At 42.9% G+C, this 21,183-nt stretch overlaps 2 protein-coding genes across 7 annotated transcripts in view; one reads left to right on the top strand and one right to left on the bottom strand.

The window, feature by feature from the left end:
• The window catches only part of CCDC88A (coiled-coil domain containing 88A), a 125,422-nt gene extending 122,287 nt beyond the window's left edge, over positions 1-3,135 (top strand). For 3 of the 6 annotated variants that reach the window (XM_038750955.1, XM_038750954.1, XM_038750950.1), the window contains one exon: positions 24-3,135. Coding sequence is in view for 1 of the 6 variants with exons in the window: in XM_038750953.1 (XP_038606881.1) it covers positions 2,436-2,452 (17 nt within the window). In the remaining 5 variants the exon portion in view is untranslated. The remainder of the gene's footprint in view (positions 1-23) is intronic. The other 3 variants (XM_038750953.1, XM_038750952.1, XM_038750951.1) reach the window with 2 other exon arrangements.
• Positions 3,136-6,563: 3,428 nt separating this feature from the next.
• LOC119932107 (prolyl-tRNA synthetase associated domain-containing protein 1-like) lies at positions 6,564-10,152 on the bottom strand. The gene is made up of 2 exons (XM_038750956.1): positions 10,054-10,152; positions 6,564-7,682 (listed from the first exon to the last, which is right to left on the bottom strand). The coding sequence occupies exons 1-2, from the start codon at positions 10,132-10,134 to the stop codon at positions 7,248-7,250; spliced, it is 516 nt and encodes a 171-aa protein (XP_038606884.1). The 5' UTR covers positions 10,135-10,152; the 3' UTR covers positions 6,564-7,247.
• Positions 10,153-21,183: the final 11,031 nt, after the last annotated feature.

The raw sequence follows: 21,183 nt of genomic DNA, 5'->3' as shown, positions 1-21,183 counted from the left end.
CTTTCTACCTTTCAACTAAACAGAGAGAGAAAAGTGTCCTTCAGTATCTCAGTATGAAGCCTTTATTTCTGAAGTAACAAGACAGCCGACTATAGGATCCGTTTTTAAGAATAAAATCTCTGAGGGAACTTTTAACAATCCTTCGTGAGTAGAGCAGGCAAGAAATGCAAACCTACCTTCCTTCCTTCCTTGAATCAAGGAATGCTACTGGAGTCAACTGCCGAAATTTTTAGAAGGTCTTAGGATTTATTGCACATTGCACTGTTAAGATCTACTGAATAAAGGACAGTTTTCCTCTCCTAAGGACCATGTTCTTTTAAGGTCTCAAGAATTACTCCGGGAACAATCTACTTCTTCATCATCATCTGTGTATGAATTTAGCCCTTGATTGCTTACAGCTTCTGCTAATAATTAGCCAGATTTAGCCATTTATATTTAGTTCTGTAAATCTGAATTCAATGCTGTTGTACTTTGTGGAACTGTACTGTATATACTGGTACAAAGAACACAAACTTTTGGCGAGGCCCTGCTTTATTTGGTTGGCGTGTTGCTCTTCTTTAAAGGAAAACAAAACAAAACAAAAACCCGCTAATTATTTTGGTGCACACTGCAAGAGGAATTTGGTTTATAGGCAAATGGGTGAACAACTCCATAATAAAATGGAGGTTATGAAAAATTTAACACAAACTCATATGAGTTTCGTATTTGCGATGAAGCAACCCAAAAGCATTCAGACCTGGATGCAGATTAGTGAATGATTTTCTAAACTTTTTTTGTAAGGTGATTTTTCAACAAATGGTACGCCCAGGATAAATTGGTCTTTTGTTAAATATTTTAACTCATTTCTTTGTGTTTGTTTTGTATTGGGTTTTTTGGACTTGAGAGCTGACTGTTGCCTAAGAGATTTTCTTATGGCAAAATACAATGTAAATAATTTCTTACAATCTGCATTTTCCAAGAATTCCGTTATCTAGTCTCCTTAATTGGACCATTTCTTTTTTGTCCTTTATAAGCCTCCATTAAAATTGCTCATTGTAATTGGTACTTTTGAAACATTTTTATGCATTTGTTATCTGAAACATTTGCAAGAAGCACAACAGAATAGATTTAGTTAATCCAGGGAAACACAGATTTTTCAGTAGTTCCCATTTTATATTACTATCACAGTTTTATTTTCTTACCAATCCCGAAGTGCATTAATATTTTTGTTAATGCAAATGTATTATATAACTCAATCCGCATTTTTACCGAGATTCACAATATTCTCAAAGATTTAAAATGAGAACCTTTTTTTTTTTTTCTGTTTTCAGTTTTTAGCAGTTCACTTTGCAAGCTCTCATCCAAGCTCCAAAGATGTTTGTGGGGTATTTCCATATTAAAGTGTGTAGTTTGGGAACTCTGTATAAGTTTCATCACTGACTCAGCAACCACAAGAAAAAAGTCCCTTTTTTTGTCTTGTAGGGACTAGAAATAGAACTGGGCTCTTGTCATCTCAGAAGGACCCAAATCCTTACATGAAAATAAAAGCAGCAGAATATCTGGATCGGGAGTTATCAATTTGGGTCCATTTCTAATGCCAATGACTCGGCCTCGGTTCCTCCATCTTTAAGACAGGCGTAATAGTATACCACCACTGCATGTTATTGTGTTCTTGGAATGAAAGGTGCTGTATAAATCCAAAGGAAAACTAAAGGGTTTTAAAAAAAAAAAATCATCTAATGACTAGACCGCCATTAAAAATCTCTTCTTCAAAACTGTTTTTTTTTCCAAATTTTTTAATGTCTGTCATAAGTCGCAGATCTAAGATAACATTAATAGAGGGCAGGTTGGAAATTCTGTAGCTTTTGACGGCATCCCTCCCTCAGTCACACAGTCAAACCCGTGGATTGTCTCAAAGGAGTAATGGCTATTACTCCAATCTAGATCAACTTGCTTATTAAAGCGTCAGTTCATTATACACTAAAAATGCAGAACATGATGTCAGCTCAATATGAAAAATCGAGAGAGACGGTGACCAGCTCCTAATCTGCCTTAATGGAACCGAAAGGGAAATGTGCCGTTTACCGGATAGGAAAGGAGATGGACAGAGGAGTGCCGCGTCAAATGCCGACTTCTCCGTGACCAAACGGATATAGCGAATGCCGCGGGGATCGCCGGGGGTCCGGCCGGGCGTAAAACGACCTCAGAAGAGGAAGGTGCCCAAGGGTAGCCTAGGTATTCCCAGTTGGGAGTGGGCTTGGAATTCCTTCAAACGGCCACCGTCCCGCTCTCTTACCGATTTCTTGGGTACCACAGTTCCGCTCAGGGATACTAGGCGAGGGGAAGGGAAGAGGAAGCTTGCAGGGTTGCTCTGTCTTCGGCTCTCCGTGTCCTCTCTGTAGGTCCGATTATGAAGCCGCCGGTTGTTTTCATACATTGCCTTCTCTGCCACACAGGAGACCTGCAATCCTAGAAGTTGACATGTGTTTTTCTGCCGGCCGAGGCCCGGCCTGCCCGTTTAGCGGGCAGACCTCCCTTCGATGATCGTCTCAGCGGCAAGCCGGGAAGGAATTCCAGGAATAGATAAACGGCTTCATAGCAGTGCCCCCGGGGTGGCCTCCGCCAACGTTGTTTTCCGGCTAGGAAGCAACTAGCAATAGAAGGACCGTCCTGGGTGGTATGACAAAACACGTTTTCGGTGCAAGCGGACGTCGGTTGCCCGTTTAGACGACGCTAGGCTGGCTCCCGAATCGAAGCCAATGGTTTTCAGATGTGTTGCGCCAAATTTGAAGTTGCACTGGGGGAGTAATAATAATAGGCGATAGACGGTTTGCATTTTAAATTTCATATAAAGGGGTGTTTTGGGGTTGTTTTTTTCTGGTCCTGTTTAATCCCAGGATGTGTATTTCTTTTAAACTTCGGGGATGAACAGATCTAAAAAGGAGCCCGTTGCAAATAAAAACCTCGCTGTACGTGTTTAGATATTTTGACAGTAATGGAAATGCCTTAAGAGGAATGCTCATTAGTCCATCTGCACTTAAACTCCATGCAATGGAATCTTATTTAAACCTGTCTTCTCTTTATCTTTTAAGGGCTCTCTTTTTCAATGTCTGACATTGTATGCTTCTATCTGTTATTAAAATACCAAATCAAATGGCATCAGTTCAGTAATAGATATTTCATTTGAAGGTTAATATTCTTGGGGATTTTTTTTATTGCGTGGTAATTATAAATAGGCAGTGCCAAGTAACCCAGTAACAGTCACACTCTCTTCCCTGTTGGGGTTTTGTGTACACATTTATTCCATGAAGACACCAACTCTCGACATCAGTCTCCGTAAAAAATTAGTTTTTAAGTTCACCGTTTGAAACGATACAATTTTAAACGAAAAACTGGGTAGTAAATTTATCTTTGCACGTGAGAGGCCAAAAATAGCACACTGGCTTGAAAAACAAACCAGCCAAAAAACTACCATTTAAAATACTGGTCCTTCCAATTTGCCAAATAATACTTTGTAAAGCTTTTGGAAGCATCCCGATTGACTTACTGAAGTAAGAAACTATCCAATCAATTTTGAGGCTAGGTAAAAATATTTCTGAACTTGGTATAGAGCAGCTAATACTTTGTAAAGCTTTTGGAAGCATCCCGATTGACTTACCGAAATAAGAAACTATCCAGTCAATTTTGAGGCTAGGTAAAAATATTTCTGATCTTGGTATGGAGCAGCTAATACTTTGTAAAGCTTTTGGAAGCATCCCGATTGACTTACCGAAATAAGAAACTATCCAGTCAATTTTGAGGCTACGTAAAAATACTTCTGATCTTGGTATAGAGCAGCTAATACTTTGTAAAGCTTTTGGAAGCATCCCGATTGACTTACTGAAAGAAGAAACTATCCAATTTTGAGGCTAGATAAAAATATTTCTGATCTTGGTATAGAGCAGCTAATACTTTGTAAAGCTTTTGGAAGCATCCCGATTGACTTACTGAAAGAAGAAACTATCCAATCAATTTTGAGGCTAGGTAAAAATATTTCTGATCTTGGTATAGAGCAGCTAATACTTTGCAAAGCTTTTGGAAGCATCCCGATTGACTTACCGAAATAAGAAACTATCCAATCAATTTTGAGGCTAGGTAAAAATATTTCTGATCTTGGTATAGAGCAGCTAATACTTTGTAAAGCTTTTGGAAGTATCCCGATTGACTTACTGAAATAAACTATCCAATCAATTTTGAGGCTAGATAAAACTATTTCTGATCTTGGTATAGAGCTATTCAGCTCATTCCTGCGGATATATTGCATTGTTTTCCATCTGGGAAACAACTTCCTCTGATCGGCTTAGTGCTTAGGATAGTGCCTGGCACACAGTAAGTGCCTCAGAATTCCACAATTATTACTGTATTAAAGCCCACCGTAAGTAGAAGCAAATAAACTATGTTGAGAAGTCCTCATTCTGCAGCAAGTGTTTTATGGTTAGGTTTACAAGAATGTTTGTTTGTTCTTGTAACAACAGCATGTACTAAGTGGCTCTGTCAATCGCTTCTCGGGGCTCAGACGTTCAACACTGCGAAAAACCCTGGGCTCAGCCCTGACTTTATCCCTTTGACTGAGCTGATGAATTTAGCCCTGCTAGGCCAGCAGACAAAAACAGTGTCTCTCCATGGCTGGGCAGACTGAACTGATGAACTCCTCCTGAGGGAACGAAGAAATTTCACGCTCATCTCCCCGCTCTTACCCAGTGTGCGCACTGCTGCAATTTTAAAAAAATATTTTCCATATTTCAAAGGTGAAGAGCACCTGAACAGGATAGACTTCACCTGTGTAGGCTGTGGGATTTTTCTCCTTCATATTTGGAGGCAAGACCATCAATTTATGCCAGATGAGGGAGAGACCCCTAGTTTAGCTGTTGTAGAAGTGAATTGGACAAGACCAACATGAGCAGGGAGATGACCTGGGGCCTCTGTGAAAGGTGCCCATTTTTTAGATTGATCTCATTCATGGTTTGGCGGCTCTCAAGACAAAGGAAGCTATTGTTCTGCTGATGGACATCAATTTGCGACGATGTCAAAATTCCCGGCATAAAGGTAGGATTTTATGGTTTCCTTATCGTGTACTTGCTTGTGACTGATCACTAAATAATGACGATACATGTAACTGAAGGAAAAGCCAGTCACTAAATAATGACAATACCTAAGTTGTAATTGAAGGAAAAGCCAGGGGACCATCAAACCCATCGAGTTCAGCCAGTTGTAGCACAAAACTTGTCACCCTAAAAATCAGCTGTTGACAGTTTCAAAACCAACAGCCAGAACCAGATTTAAACAACTTTAGATTTTTCCAAAAAAGTGATGCCGTAGGGTTGGGGGGGGTATATTATGATGTGTTCCTTTTTTGATTATTCTTTAAAGTAACTAGTTAAGGGAGCGTTTGTGTTCATGGCAAATTTCCTTGGCAAACAAGGCCATACCAGTAGTTATTTAAATGCTTTCTGTTCTTAAAAATAAAACCACATAATAGCTGTAATAATAATAATAATGGCATTTATTAAGCGCTTACTCTAAGCGCTGAAGCTGTAGCAGCAGTGGTGTTTATCAACCCCCAACAGAACGAAATGCACTGTACTAAGTGCTTGTGAAGAACACAGCAGAATATTAAACACATGCTCACACAGTGTAGCTGTGGGAATTGTCCTTACAACGTCCTTTATTTATTGCTCGGTTTTATCTGATGGCTGACATCTTGGCATATTTACATGAATTTGATCATCTCCAGGGATCCCTCTTGGAGTTTTTCCGAGGCCATCTGACAACAAATTACGAGCTTAAGGAATACAGATTAAAGGTCAAGATCCTTCTTCAACATTTATCCAGCGGCCCCGAGGGATGTGGGACTGAATGAGTAACCTTTCTAGGGCGCGTTATACTGGAACCCGATCAACACTGTGTGTGAACAGTAATTAGTTTGTTCACATCTGTGGAATCAGCTTGACTGGGAGACCAAATTAGAAGTCTCGTAGTTGAAGGAAGTGTCCGTCAAAAAAGAAAGGGGTTCTGGGATTATAGCCCAGCCTGGGCGGTGGTCGCTTTATGCGTTTTAAATGAGCAAAAGTTAAAAAACGGGCAGGGAGTCCACCGTAGTGAAAACTCCCACATGGGAATGTATGTAATGTTAGTCCAATTTAAACAGTGGAAAGGTGAGATCATTGCAATAGTGACAATTTCTGACCTCAAGTTTTCCATCTCCATTTACCTAAATTAGAAATTCCCAAAATCCATATTTTCAGAGGTAGGAAAGGTTTAAACCACTTACCTGGTTTAAAAAAAAAAATACTAGTTTGCTTTCTTTCCCTGTCAAACTAATTTTTATAGAGAAGCACCATGGCTTGGGAGTCAGAGGTCATGGGTTCTAATCCCGGCTCCATCACTTGTCAGCTGTGGGACTTTGGGCAAGTCACAACTTCTCTGTGCCTCAGTGGCCTCATCTGTAAAATGGGGGTTAAGACTATGAGCCCCACGTGGGACAGCCTGATTACCTTGTATCTCCCCCAGCACATGGAACAGTGCTTGGCACATAGTAAGTGCTTAACAAATACCATTATTATTACTGAAAATCGACAGGGGGGATAGTAGAACTATGAGTTAATAAGATCTTTAGGGTTCCAAGTGTCCTGAGAAATTTCTTCTAATGGAAAACCTGAATGCCTGTGTATTGTTTTCCCAATGAAATGGACATCTAAGAAATCGCTCTACTCTTGACAGTCCCACAAGGTGTACTGAATTTGCTGCAAGTGTATTTTTAAAGCAAGGCTAAGGCAACACTTTACAATAGTTTCTCCCATTTAATTGCAATCCGAAGTACATGAGCACAAATGCACGCGTAAATTATAAACGGTAGTAAATGCAGAAGGGAAACTGCAGATAATGACTCAGAATAGAAAAATGAGTGCTTTTATAAACTAAAAATATATTTTCCCTATTACTCTTGGCTTGAAGCACTAAAAAAAGGATCATGTTAGTACTGTACTCGCCCAAGTGCTTCGAATTAATCGTAATTATTGAGTGCTTACGGTACTAAGCGCTCAGAACAATGCTCTGCACGTAACATTCAGTACATACAATTGATTGATTTAGGAAAGACAGATTATCCTAAAACTAACTCATTTTTCCAAAAGGGAAAGTGATACCATTGGTAAAATGAGAATTCCGTTTAAGGAAAACTGACAGTTCCCAAAGTGTAAGTCCAACATGGTGTTTACAACTTGAAGGAATCAATTGCCTTCGTCAAAGTTCAGTATTATGGGATCGTGTCCCGTCTTCCTCACAAATTTGAGAAAGTCTTCAGGGTCCAGACCCATAGTGGCAGAATTTGTCATTGGGTGGAAGTAGACCTTTTCGTGGCCCCCTTCCACGAAGGCCGAATCCAGGACAAATTTCACGTCTCCGTGGTCGCGGAAGAGGGCCAGGGGCGTGGCACAGCCATGCCCAACCTGGAGCTTCTCCAGCATGGCAGCCTCGTCGGCAAACCGCAGATTCCCCCCCCCAACCCCCAGCTTCTTGGCAAGGTCGTTTAAATGAACTTGCCTGTCGTGGAGAACTGTGACCAGCCAAAATCCCTTCTTCTTTTTATCTTTCAGAAAGAGGTTTTTACTGTGGGCTCCTTTCAGGTGTTTGACGTGGGGCATCATCTCTTCAACAGTAAATACCTGCAGGGGACGAGTCACACCTATTAGTGGTGAAATTTTAATTGTACTACTTAAGCGCTTATGGTACAGTGTCCCAAGTGCTGTTCTAAGCGCTGTTCTAACTTGGACTTCCCAAGTGCTTAGTCCAGTGCTCTGCACACGGTAGGCGCTCAATAAATGCGATTGAATGAATGAATGAATATACATATATATATACTCCCCAAAAGCTTAGTCCAGTGCTCTGCACACAGTTAAGTGCTCAATAAATACAATTGAATGAACACGACTGAATACGAATGAATGAATGAATATGATTGACTGATTCCCCCTTCTAGACTTTGGGCCCACTATTGGGGAGGGACCGACTCTAGATGTTGCCAATTTGGCCTTCCCAAGCGCTTAGTCCACTGCTCTGCACACAGTAGGCACTCAATAAATACGACTGACAATGAATGAATACGATTGACTGATTCCCCCTTCTAGACTGTGGGCCCGCTGTCGGGGAGGGACCCATCTCTCGATGTTGCCAACTTGTCCTACCCAAGCGCTTAGTCCAGTGCTCTGCACACAGTAGGTGCTCAATAAATACGACTGAATGAATGAATACGATTGATTGATTCCCCCTTCCAGACTGTGGGCCCGCTGTCGGGGAGGGACCGTCTCTAGATGTTGCCAACTTGGACTTCCCAAGCGCTTAGTCCAGTGCTCTGCACACAGCAGGCGCTCAATAAATGCGACTGAATGAATGTACATATATATACTTCCCAAGAGCTTAGTGCAGTGCTCTGCAATCAATCAATCGTATTTATTGAGCGCTTACTGTGTGCAGAGCACTGTACTAAGCGCTTGGGAAGTCCAAGTTGGCAACATATAGAGACGGTCCCTACCCAACAGTGGGCTCACAGTCTAAAAGGGGGAGACAGACAACAAAACCAAACATACCAACAAAATAAAATAAATAGAATAGATATGTACAAGTAAAATAGAGTAATAAATATGCACAAACATATAAGTGCTCAATAAATGCGATTGAGTGAATCAATCAATCGTATTTATTGAGTGCTTACTGTGTTCGGAGCACTGTACTAAGCGCTTGGGAAGTCCAAGTTGGCAACATCTAGAGACAGTCCCTACCCAACAGCGGGCTCACAGTCTAAAAGGGGGAGACAGAGAACAAAACCAAACCTACTAACAAAATAAAATAAATAGAATAGATATGTACAAATAAGAGTAATAAATATGCACAAACATTTAAGTGCTCAATAAATGCGACTGAATGAATCAATCAATCGTATTTATTGAGCGCTTACTGTGTGCAGAGCACTGGACTAAGCGCTTGGGAAGTCCAAGTTGGCAACATCTAGAGACGGTCCCTACCCAACGGTGGGCTCACAGTCTAAAAGGGGGAGGCAGAGAACAAAACCAAACATCCCAACAAAATAAAATGAATAGAATAGATATGTACAAGTAAATAAACAGAGCAATAAATATGTGCAAACATATAAATGCGATTGAATGAATCATCATCATCATCAGTCGTATTTATTGAGCGCTTACTGTGTCCGGAGCACTGGACTAAGCGCTTTGGAAGTCCAAGTTGGCAACATCTAGAGACAGTCCCTACCCAACAGTGGGCTCACAGTCTAAAAGGGGGGGGGCCAGAGAACAAAACCAAACATACTAACAAAATAAAATAAATAGAATAGATAGGTACAAGTAAAATAAATAGAGTAATAAATATGTACAAACATATATCCAGGTGCTGTGGGGAAGGGAAGGAGGTAAGATGGGGGGGGGATGGAGAGGGGGACGAGGGGGAGAGGAAGGAAGGGGCTCAGTGTGGGAAGGCCTCCTGGAGGAGGTGAGCTCTCAGCAGGGCCTTGAAGGGAGGAAGAGAATAATAATAATAATAATGGCATTTATTAAGCGCTTACTATGTGCAGAGCACTGTTCTAAGCGCTGGGGGGGATGCAAGGTGATCAAGCTGTCCCACGTGGGGCTCACAGTCTTCATCCCCATTTTACAGATGAGGGAACTGAGGCTCAGAGAAGTTAAGTGACTTGCCCAAGGTCACACAGCAGACATGTCAATCGAATGAATACGATTGAGTGATTCCCCCTTCCAGACTGTGGGCCCGCTGTCGGGGAGGGACCCATCTCTAGATGGTGCCAACTTGTCCTTCCCCAGCGCTTAGTGCAGTGCTCTGCACACAGCAGGCGCTCAGTAAATGCAATTGAATGAATGAATGAATGAATGACTAAGCGTTCAGCAGATGCCACCATTTTTTTTCCCCCCCTCAGGGCCTCCACACACGCACCCCCCTCCACCGCCACGGGGCGGCGCCCTGGAGGGCCCGGGCGGGGGTCAAGGGTCAGGGGTCAGGGGAGGTCACCTCGGGGTGCTCCACGCTGACGCCGGAAATGCCCAGGGCCCTCAGCTGCTCCTCCAGCGCCGCCCGGAGCGACGCAGCCATGGGGGCGTCGCTGGAGGGCCGGCAGGGGGCGCGGGCGGGCCGCAGCCACGGCGCATGCGCGGATCTCTCTCTCTCTCTCTCTCTCTCTCTCTCTCTCTCTCTCTCTCTCTCTCTCTCTCTCTCTCTCTCTCTCTCTCTCTCTCTCTCTCTCTCTCTCTCTCTCTCTCTCTCTCTCTCTCTCTCTCTCTCTCTCTCTCTCTCTCTCTCTCTCTCTCTCTCTCTCTCTCTCTCTCTCTCTCTCTCTCTCTCTCTCTCTCTCTCTCTCTCTCTCTCTCTCTCTCTCTCTCTCTCTCTCTCTCATACACACACGCGTACGGGCGGTCCGCAGCCACGGCGCATGCCCGGATCTCTCTCTCTCTCTCTCTCGCCCACGCATCCACACACACGGCGCATGCGCGGACACCTCCCCCCCACACACACACACACGCGGCGCATGCGCGGACGCCTCACCCCCCCACACACACACACACGGCGCATGCGCGGCCACCTCCCCCACGGCCTGCCCTCAATGGCGGACAGGCCATGAGGCGTTTCCCTCTCCCACTCCTCCCTCCCCTCAGGAGGCTTGGAATAGGCCGGGAACATTGACCCCTCCCTGGGGAGGATTCCCCTCGTTGGGACACAGGCTCATCCATTCATCCAATCGCATTTATTGAGCGCTTACTGTGGGCAGGGCACTGTACTAGTACCTATCTATTCTATTTTGTTAGTATGTTTGGTTTTGTTCTCTGTCCCCTCCTTTTAGACTGTGAGCCCACTGTGGGGTAGGGACCGTCTCTGTATGTTGCCAACTTGGACTTCCCAAGCGCTTAGTACAGTGCTCTGCACATAGTAAGCGTTCAATAAATACTATTGATGATGATGATGATGAGTCTGTGCTGTGGGGGTGAATAAGGGCGCAAATCCAAGTGCTAGGGCAATGCCGAAGGGAGTGGGAGAAGTGCAAACTGAGGCTGAAAAAAAAATCCTGTTACAGTGGATTTTTATAAAATTTTTATAAATTTTTTATAATTTTATTTTATAATTTTATGATTTTATTTTATAAAAATTTTATAATTTTAATAATAATTAAAGACTTTTAATTCGTTGACTGATGCCCCCATCCCCCTTATTGTCTCTTTCATTCATTCAGTCGTATTTTCGGAGCGCTTACTGTATGCAGAGCACTGTACTAAGCGCTCAGGAGAGCACAATGCGACAATAAACAGACACACCCCCTGCCCACAACGATCTTACAGTCTAGAGGGGGAGACAGGCATTTATATAAATAAATAAATAAATAATATATATATATATATGTAAATAAATAAAATTTAAATAAATAATATATAAATAAATACGATTGATGATGATGATGATGATAGAGAAGCACCGTGGCTCAGTGGAAAGAGCCCGGGCTTTGGAGTCAGAGGTCATGGGTTCAAATCCCGGCCCCGCCAACTGTCAGCTGTGTGGCTTTGGGCAAGTCGCTTAACTTCTCTGGGCCTCAGTTACGTCATCTGGAAAATGGGGATGAAGACGGTGATCCTTGTAGCCTCCCCAGTGCTTAGAATAGTGCTTTTTACATAGTAAGCGCTTAATAAATGCCTTCTCTGGGCCTCAGTTACCTCATCTGGAAAATGGGGATGAAGACGGTGAGCCTTGTAACCTCCCCAGTGCTTAGAACAGTGCTTTGCACATGGTAAGCGCTTAATAAATGCCATCGTTATTATTAGTATTGTTAAATTACAGATATGCACTTAAGTGCTGTGGGGCTGGGATGTGGGGGAGAACAAAGGGAGCAAATCAGGGTGAGGCAGAAGGGAGTGAGAGAAGAGGAAAAGGCGGGGGGCTTAATCAGGGAAGGCCAGAAACTGAAACCCCCCCATATAGCTATAAATTATAACAGGAAGGATAGTAATAATATGTGTTAATCAATCAATCGTATTTATTGAGCGCTTACTGTGTGCAGAGCACTGTACTAAGCGCTTGGGAAGTACAAGTGGGCAACATATAGGGACGGTCCCTACCCAACAGTGGGCTCACAGTCTAGACGAAGCAGCATGGCTCAGTGGAAAGAGCCCGGGCTTTGGAGTCAGAGGTCATGGGTTCAAATCCCGCCTCTGCCACTTGTCAGCTGTGTGACTTTGGGCAAGTCACTTGACTTCTCTGGGCCTCAGTTCCCTCATCTGTAAAATGGGGATTAAGACTGTGAGCCCCCCGTGGGACAACCTGATCACCTTGTAACCTCCCCAGTGCTTAGAACTAGTGCTTTGCACATAGTAAGCGCTTAATAAATGCTATCATTATTTAGAAGTGTTAAGTGTATAGTGTTAAGCGTTTACTAGGTGTCAATCACTGGGGTAGATGCAAGATAATCGGGTTGGACACAATCCCTGTCCCACAGAGGGTTCACAGTCAATCAATCAATCAATCGTATTTATTGAGCGCTTACTGTGTGCAGAGCACTGGACTAAGCGCTTGGGAAATACAAGTTGGCACCATATAGAGACAGTCCCTACCCTACAGTGGGCTCACAGTCTAAAAGGGGGAGACAGAGAACAAAACCCAAAGATACTAACAAAATAAAATCATCATCATCATCATCAATCGTATTTATTGAGCGCTTACTATGTGCAGAGCCCTGTACTAAGCGCTTGGGAAGTACAAATTGGCAACATATAGAGACGGTCCCTACCCAACAGTGGGCTCACAGTCTAAAAGGGGGAGACAGAGAACAAAGCCAAACATATTAACAAAATAAAATAAATAGATGGATATGTACAAGTAAAATAAATAAATAAATAGAGTAATAAATCTGTACAAACCTATATACATATATACAGGTGTTGTGGGGAAGGGAAGGAGGTAAGATGGGGGGATGGAGAGGGGGAGAGGAAGGAAGGGGCTCAGTCTGGGAAGGCCTCCTGGAGGAGGTGAGCTCTCAGTCTCAATCCCCATTGTACAGATGAGGGAACTGAGGCACCGAGAAGTGAAGTGACTTGCTCAAGGTCACATAGCAGACAAGTGGCGGAGCCGGGAGCATCTAGGCAGTTTCAGAATCGCTCATCTGGAAGAAGTTCCAGTTTGGCTTTCTTGCGAAGGATAAAGCTTGGAAACTCAGTATAGTTTGAAGTCTCAAAACAACCAAACAGAAGTCTTATTGAGCACTTAATCAATCAATCAATCGTATTTATTGAGCACTTACTGTGTGCAGAGCACTGGACTAAGCGCTTGGGAAGTCCAAGTTGGCAACATATAGAGACGGTCCCTACCCAACAGTGGGCTCACAGTCTAGAAGGGGGAGTCAATTTAAAGCAGTCAATCCCCTTGCCCCTTCCTCAATCAATCAATCGTATTTATTGAGCGCTTACTGTGTGAAGAGCACTGCCCTAAGCACTTGGGAGAGCACAATTTAAAGAAAACCCCTGCCCACAAGAAATGTATTAAATAGGCATTAAATAATTTTAAAATAAATGGGGAGAAGCTCAACTAGTGGAGATTGCGTGGGGAAGCAGTGTGGCTCAGCGGAAAGAGCCCGGGCTTTGGAGTCAGAGGTCATGGGTTCGAATCCCGGCTCTGCCCCTTGTCAGCTGGGTGACTCTGGGCAAGTCATTTCACTTCTCTGGGCCCCAGTTACCTCATCTGTAAAATGGGGATTAAGACTGTGAGCCCCCCCGTGGGACAACTTGATCACCTTGTAACCTCCCCAGCGCTTAGAACAGCGCTTTGCACATAGTAAGCGCTTAATAAATGCAATTATTATTATTATTATTATTGTGAATTGATTGCACGAAAGTGCAACAAGATGTTTTGAATGCCTAAGTCCTAAAGAGCGCACAAGTGTCACGATAGTAGGGGGGATGTGAGCTGAGAGTTGCCAACTTGTACTTCCCAAGCGCTTAGTACAGTGCTCTGCACACAGTAAGCGCTCAATAAATACGATTGAAATGAATGAGAGGAAGAGCAACAACAAGGGACTGGAAGCATACTCGAAATAATTTTAAGGTGGCTCATCATATATTCTCTCTTTAAACAAATGGGTAAAATTTGCTAGGATTAAGGGAATTATCCTAAACTGAAGGACTGGAAGCATGCTCAAAATAATTTTAAGGTGGCTCATCATATATTCTCTTTAAACAAATGGGTAAAATTTGCTAGGATTAAGGAACTTATCCTAAACTGAAAAATGTTTTAAAATTCTTCCTACTTGAGCCTTGCCACATTTATTTTTAAAATTTAATGAACTGAGAGACATTTTCAACCTGACACTTGAAGAACATTAGCATCCAGGCCTTAGTGGAATTCTAAATTTCTATGGAAACAGTCCAAAAAAAATATTCACAGCTCACTCCGAGTTACTCTTTAATATACTCTGTTACCTTCCTTACCTCATCTACATCAGGCAGATCCTGAACAAAATAAAAACCTTTTGTGTTTCATACCCTTGGAGTGGCTTGAGCCAACAAGCTTGTATAAGCCTTAAGTGAAAAGTATTTTTGTGGTTCATGGGAGAATCAAGCCTGATGACAGTTTCCTTTGTGCCTTACCATTTCAAAATGATTTTCTAGGCTGGATTAGAGACCGAAAGGCTATTTTGGAATTTGTGCTGTCACTGTAAATGATTTTGGGACCGAAACTAGGTTGCATGTGAAAAAAAAAATCGGCGTGGCTTCTAATCGGGAGTTCGAAGGTCCATACCAAAGTCATACCTTAATCCTCGATCTGTGTTGATTTGGAATTGCAAATGTTCGTCACAAATGCTGATTTCATTACTATGCAGGTGAAACCTCATTAGAGTGAGAGGCGATGAAGGTCTGAGCGATCCTCCTTATGATGGTCGCTCGTTATATTCAAAAAATAATAATATGCCTGCTACGCGTGAAGCACAACTGGCGTGATGATATCCACACATCCTTTTAGTGAGGGTCTCCCTAAAGACCGTACTTGTCAAATGCAGGTTTTGCGAGTATTCATGTAATAAAATTGTGGTACTGAGGGCTTACTGTGTGCCAAGCACTGAACTAAGCACTGGGGTAGAGACAGAAACAGGCCAGAAACAGTCCCCGTCCCACGTGGAACTTGAATCCATGATTTTCTAAAATCAAGGGTGCCTGTATTTTCCACTTGAGCTCTATTCCAGTTCTTGGGTTCCTACAGTCATGGAGCTTGGCAAAGTGTGAATCCAGACGCATTAATGCGATCTTTTTCCCGAATCGCTATGTAAAGTAATACATTTTATAGGTAGAATTAGCTCCGTGAAGGCCCTGGAGGCAGTTTTTCAACCATTCCTCCCCATTCTCCTTTGACAGTCCCTGTGCAAGTGAGGGTGGTGACTGATCGATCAATCAATCAATCAATGGTATTTATTGAGTCCTTACTATGTGCAGGGCACTGTGCTAAGTGCTTGGGAGAGAACTTCAGAATTCGCAGTCGCGTTCCCTTCCCATATAACGGCTTTACAGTCTAGAGTGGGAGACGGGACATTAGTACAATCAATCAATCAATCAATCAATCGTATTTATTGAGCGCTTAAAGCGCTTGGGAAGTCCAAGTTGGCAACATATAGAGACGGTCCCTACCCAACAGTGGGCTCACAGTCTAAAAGGGGGAGACAGAGAACAAAACCAAACCTACTAACAAAATAAAATAAATAGAATAGATATGTCCAGGTAAAATGAATAAATAAATAGAGTAATAAATATGTCCAAACATATAGACATATATACAGGTGCTGTGGGGAAGGGAAGGAGGTAAGATGGGGGGATGGAGAGGGGGACGAGGGGGAGAGGAAGGAAGGGGCTCAGTCTGGGAAGGCCTCCTGGAGGAGGTGAGCTCTCCGTAGGGCAGTGCTCTGCACACAGTAAGCGCTCAATAAATATGATTGAATGGAATAAATTAGTAAAAATAAATACTTTATAATATATCATTTAAAGATGCGTACAAATGTGGTCAATCGCACTCTCTCTCCCCTCCCGTTTGACCCGGCAGGAAAGAAAACCCACCCCAATGGGGAGGCGGATATTAAAATAAAGAAGTTACTTATAATATATCATTTAAAGATATAAGTAAGTGCTCAGTGAGTCTCTCCCCTCCCGTCTGAAACTGCACTGAAACTGTTGCAGGGGCACAAGATTATTTTATTTTGTTAGTATGTTTGGTTTTGTTCTCTGTCTCCCCCTTTTAGACTGTGAGCCCACTGTTGGGTAGGGACTGTCTCTATATATTGCCAACTTGTACTTTCCCAAGCGCTTAGTACAGTGCTCTGCACACAGTAAGCGCTCAATAAATACGATTGATTGATTGATTGATTGAATGCACAGAAAGCTGGGACAATTTTCTCCCTGTTGGGCTGGAACAGTGAGCACTGTTTCACCATTTTACGGTTGATGTTTTCGATGATTGAATTAGATCAACGATGAAAACAAATCATTATTTTAACTATTCGTCAAAAATATCAACAGTACGTTTTCATCATCGATTGGATTCCATTTGTATTATTTTCCGTCTGTCCTTCCCCACTTTGATTGGACCTTATTTGATTTTTGTGTAGTTTCCTCAGCACTTAATAGTTATATGAGAAGCAGCATACTCGTCAGCTGTGTGACTTTGGGCAAGTCACTTCACTTCTCTGCGCCTCAGTTACCTCATCTGTAAAATGGGGATTAAGCCCGTGAACACCCCCCCGTGGGACAACCTGATCACCTTGTAACCTTCCCAGCGCTTAGAACAGTGCTTTGCACATAGTAAGCGATTAATAAATGCCATTATTATTATTATTATATGAGCTAAGACCTTAAGAAACGTTAGTGATAATAATGTTTTCTCCATTAGAGAAGCAGCATGGCTCAGTGGAAAGAGCACGGGCTTTGGAATCAGAGGTCATGGGTTCAAATCCCTGCTCTGCCAATTGTCAGCTGTGTGACTTCAGGCAAGTCACTTAACTTCTCTGGGCCTCAGTTCCCTCATCTGGAAAATGGGGATTAAGACTGTGAGCCCCCCATGGGACAACTTGATCATCTTGCAACCTCCCCAGCACTCAGAACAGTGCTTTGCACATAGTAAGGGCTTAATAAATGCCATCATTTTTTTTTCCTCAAATCCACTGAAGAAGCATGGCATTAATCCTGCCGATCAATAGATCAGCCTCGTGGACGCCAATAGAAATGGCGAGTTGGACAAAGGAAAGGGATGGAGATTAGTTAGAACACAAAATATGTGGCGGTAGGTTCCAGGGAGGGTCTTTTAGGGCAAAATCATTTGGAGAACTATTTCTGAAATGGATCAGGCCTCCATTTTTGTTGAGTTAGAGAGAGGCGCATAGTAAGGTTTGCTGTGTCGGGGGCTGGTGGAGGCAATTCAATAGGTGCCTATTTACACACTGCTAGATGCACTGATTTGAACTGTAAGAACGAGTGGGAAGGGAATGTGTCGGTTATATTGTTATATCGTATTCCCCCAAGCGCTCTGCACAGAGTCAGCGCTCAATAAACACGACTGACGGTGATTTCAGCATCGCAGAGCCCTGTATCCAATACGGTTTTGCCTGTGTTTGCTGTTTAAAAATCTACAAGTGCTTTTACATTCACTTTACAAGCACAGATTCCCACGCTGCTGATATTAAGACAGACGGCAGAATATAAGGTACGGCCCATCAGTTTTCCCTTGATTAAATTTCCCAAATCAAGGGTGCCTGTATTTTCCACTTGAGCCCTATTCCAGTCCTTGGGGTCCTACAGTCACGGAGCTTGGCAAAGTGTGAATCCGGACGCATTAATGCGATCTTTTCCCCGAATGGTTATGTAAAGTAATACCTTTTATAGTTGAAATCTCATAAGGTCTGCATTTTCTGCTGGAGTCAGAGAGCTACGAGGAATGGAAATTAAGGATCAAAAACGTTCTGCCGTGCTCTGCGACAAGTCTCTGGACCACAGTCCGAGCCTTTCACAGAAAGCTTTATATTGTCAGGGACTTAACTCTGAGCTGCACTAATGAAAAAAAGACGGGTTTTTCAGGCAGTTCAAGGGGCTGCTTCTGTCTACAATTTAGTCTGATATTTATTTTACTTGTACATATCTATTCTATTTATTTTATTTTGTTAGTATGTTTGGTTTTGTTCTCTGTCTCCCCCTTTTAGACTGTGAGCCCGCTGTTGGGTAGGGACTGTCTCTATATGTTGCCAGTTTGTACTTCCCAAGCGCTTAGTACAGTGCTCTGCACACAGTAAGCGCTCAATAAATACGATTGATGATGATGATGATTTATTTATTTTACTTGTACATTATTCTATTTATTTTATTTTAGTTTTATTTTGTTAGTATGTTTGGTTTTGTTCTCTGTCTCCCCCTTTTAGACTGTGAGCCCACTGTTGCGTAGGGACTGTCTCTATATGTTGCCAACTTGGACTTCCCAAGCGCTTAGTACAGTGCTCTGCACACAGTAAGCGCTCAATAAATACGATTGATGATTATGATGATGATGACCGAGCACTACGTATGTCAGTCGAGACCTAAAATGCAGGCCAATCGGCAAACAGATGATTTGAAAGTCTCATTTTCCAATTTTGGGATTAAAGAGGGGATGGGGTGGGGGAGAATGTTGGTGCAGAAAATGAATGTTGCTCTTTTTTTAACAGAAAAGTCATGCAAGTGTTCGTGCTATTTAAAGTGCTGGTATAATCACTCACAGAAAACATAAATTCCTCAGATCACACAAAGAAAGTGAGATGTCTATAGTACGGAGGAATCCGTGCGCAGTGCATATAACTGGACAGGATTCAAGGAGACGGCAAGTCATGTATTTTGGTTGCAGGGAGACAGTAAAAAGAGGCAAATATGTCATTGTTGATTGAAACCCAATGCATAGCTGTAAATTCCCCCTTCTAGACTGTGAGCCCACTGTTGGGTAGGGACCGTCTCTATATGTTGCCGACTTGGACTTCCCAAGCGCTTAGTACAGTGCTCTGCACACAGTAAGCGCTCAATAAATACGATTGATTGATTGATTAATTAGCTAAATGTGCCTTTCGTCCAGGAGGCCTTTCCAGACTGAGCCCCTTCCTTCCTCTCCCTCTCGTCCCCCTCTCCATCCCCCATCTTACCTCCTTCCCTTCCCCACAGCACCTGTATATATGTATATATTTTTGTACCTATTTATTACTCTATTTATTTATTTTACTTGTACATATCTATTCTATTTCTTTTATTTTGTTAGTATGTTTGGTTTTGTTCTCTATCTCCCCACTTTTAGACTGGGAGCCCAGTGTTGGGTAGGGACTGTCTCTATATGTTGCCAACTTGCACTTCCCAAGCGCTTAGTACAGTGCTCTGCACACAGTAAGCGCTCAATAAATACGATTGATTGATTGATTGATTAATTAGCTGAACGTGCCTTTCGTCCAGGAGGCCTTCGCAGACTGAGCCCCTTCCTTCCTCTCCCCCTCTTCATCCCCCATCTTACCTCCTTCCCTTCCCCACAGCACCTGTATATATGGATATATGTTTGTACATATTTATTACTCTATTTATTTTACTTGTACATATCTATTCTATTTATTTTATTTTGTTAGTATGTTTGGTTCTGTTCTGTCTCCCCCTTTTAGACTGTGAGCCCACTGTTGGGTAGGGACTGTCTCTATATGTTGCCAACTTGGACTTCCCAAGCGCCTAGTACAGTGCTCTGCACACAGTAAGCGCTCAATAAATATGATTGATTGATTGATCGATCACTGACGGCTAATCTCACGTTTTCACCTGAAATTTTCGCAGCGAGTTGAGGAGCAGTTTACAGCCGAAAGCAACTTGTACGTGAAGCAGCATTGCCAAGTGGATAGAGCACCAGCCTGGATGTCAGAAGGAACCGGGTTCCAATTCTGCCACGTGTCTGCCGTTTGCCCTTGGGCAAGTCACTTCACCTCTGAGTCTCAATTCCTCTAGATTGTAAGCTCGCTGTGGGCAGGGAATGTGTCTGTTAATTGTTAGATGGTACTCTCCCAAGTGCTCAGTCCAGTGCTCTGCTCAAGTGCTCAGTAAATACGACTGAATGAATGAATGATTGAATTCCCTTATCTGACAAACAGGGATTCAATATCTCGTCTAGACTGTGAGCGCACCTCTAGATATAAGCTCACGGTGGGCAGGACTGTGTCTGTTGTTATATTGTACTCTCCCAAGCGCCTAGTACAGTGCACTGCACATTGTGAGTGCTCAATAAATGACTGAATTGAATCTTCTCCCTCCTACTTGGATGTGATGTGATGCCCATGTGATGCCCATGTGATGCCCATGTGGTACCAGATTATTTTATATTTTATATTATATTGTATATGTGCTCTGCACATAATAAGCGCTCAATAAATACGATTGATGATGATGATATCGACCCCACTGCTTGGTTTATGGTAAACACTTAAAAAGCATTTATTATTATTATTATTATTATTATTATTATTATTTATGTGGGCAGGAAATGCATCTGATTATCATTGTATTGTACTGTCTTCCAAGCACTTAGTCCAGTGCTCTGCACACAGTAAAGCCAGGTGACAACCTGATTTTCATTCATTCATCCATTCAATCATATTTATTGAGCACCCCATGAGAAGCAGCGTGGCTCAGTGGAAAGAGCCCGGGCTTTGGAATCAGAGGTCATGGGTTCAAATCCCGACTCCGCCAATTGTCAGCTGTGTGACTTTGGGCAAGTCACTTCACTTCTCTGGGCCTCTTCTGTAAAATGGGGATGAAGACTGTGAGCCCCCCGTGGGACAACCGGATCACACTGTAACCTCCCCAGCGCTTAGAACAGTGCTTTGCGCATAGTAAGTGCTTAATAAATGCCATCATTATTATTATTATTGTTATGGGTTCTAATCCCACGTCCCCCACTTGTCTGCTGTGTGACCTTGGACGAGTCACTTCAGTTCTCTGGGCCTCAGTTCCCTCATCTGGAAAATGGGGATGAAGACTGACAAGCTTCTCAAGCATGGCTTGAGAAGCAGCGTGGCTCAGTGGAAAGAGCCCAAGCTTTGGAGTCAGTGGTGAGGGGTTCAAATCCCGACTCTGCCACTTGTCA

Source organism: Tachyglossus aculeatus, chromosome 9, assembly GCF_015852505.1.
Source record: "Tachyglossus aculeatus isolate mTacAcu1 chromosome 9, mTacAcu1.pri, whole genome shotgun sequence".
NCBI lineage: Eukaryota > Metazoa > Chordata > Mammalia > Monotremata > Tachyglossidae > Tachyglossus > Tachyglossus aculeatus.
Note: the sequence above shows the minus strand (reverse complement) of the source record. Positions and strands in the feature narration are given on the sequence as shown.

What these genes read in the sequence shown, in the direction of transcription:
- LOC119932107 (XM_038750956.1), bottom strand. Translation starts at nt 10,134, where the DNA reads ATGGCTGCGTCGCTCCGGGCGGCGCTGGAGGAGCAGCTGAGGGCCCTG. An exon ending in TCAGCGTGGAGCACCCCGAG is followed by an intron (nt 7,683 to 10,053) that starts GTGACCTCCCCT and finishes CGTCCCCTGCAG; the next exon opens with GTATTTACTGTTGAAGAGAT.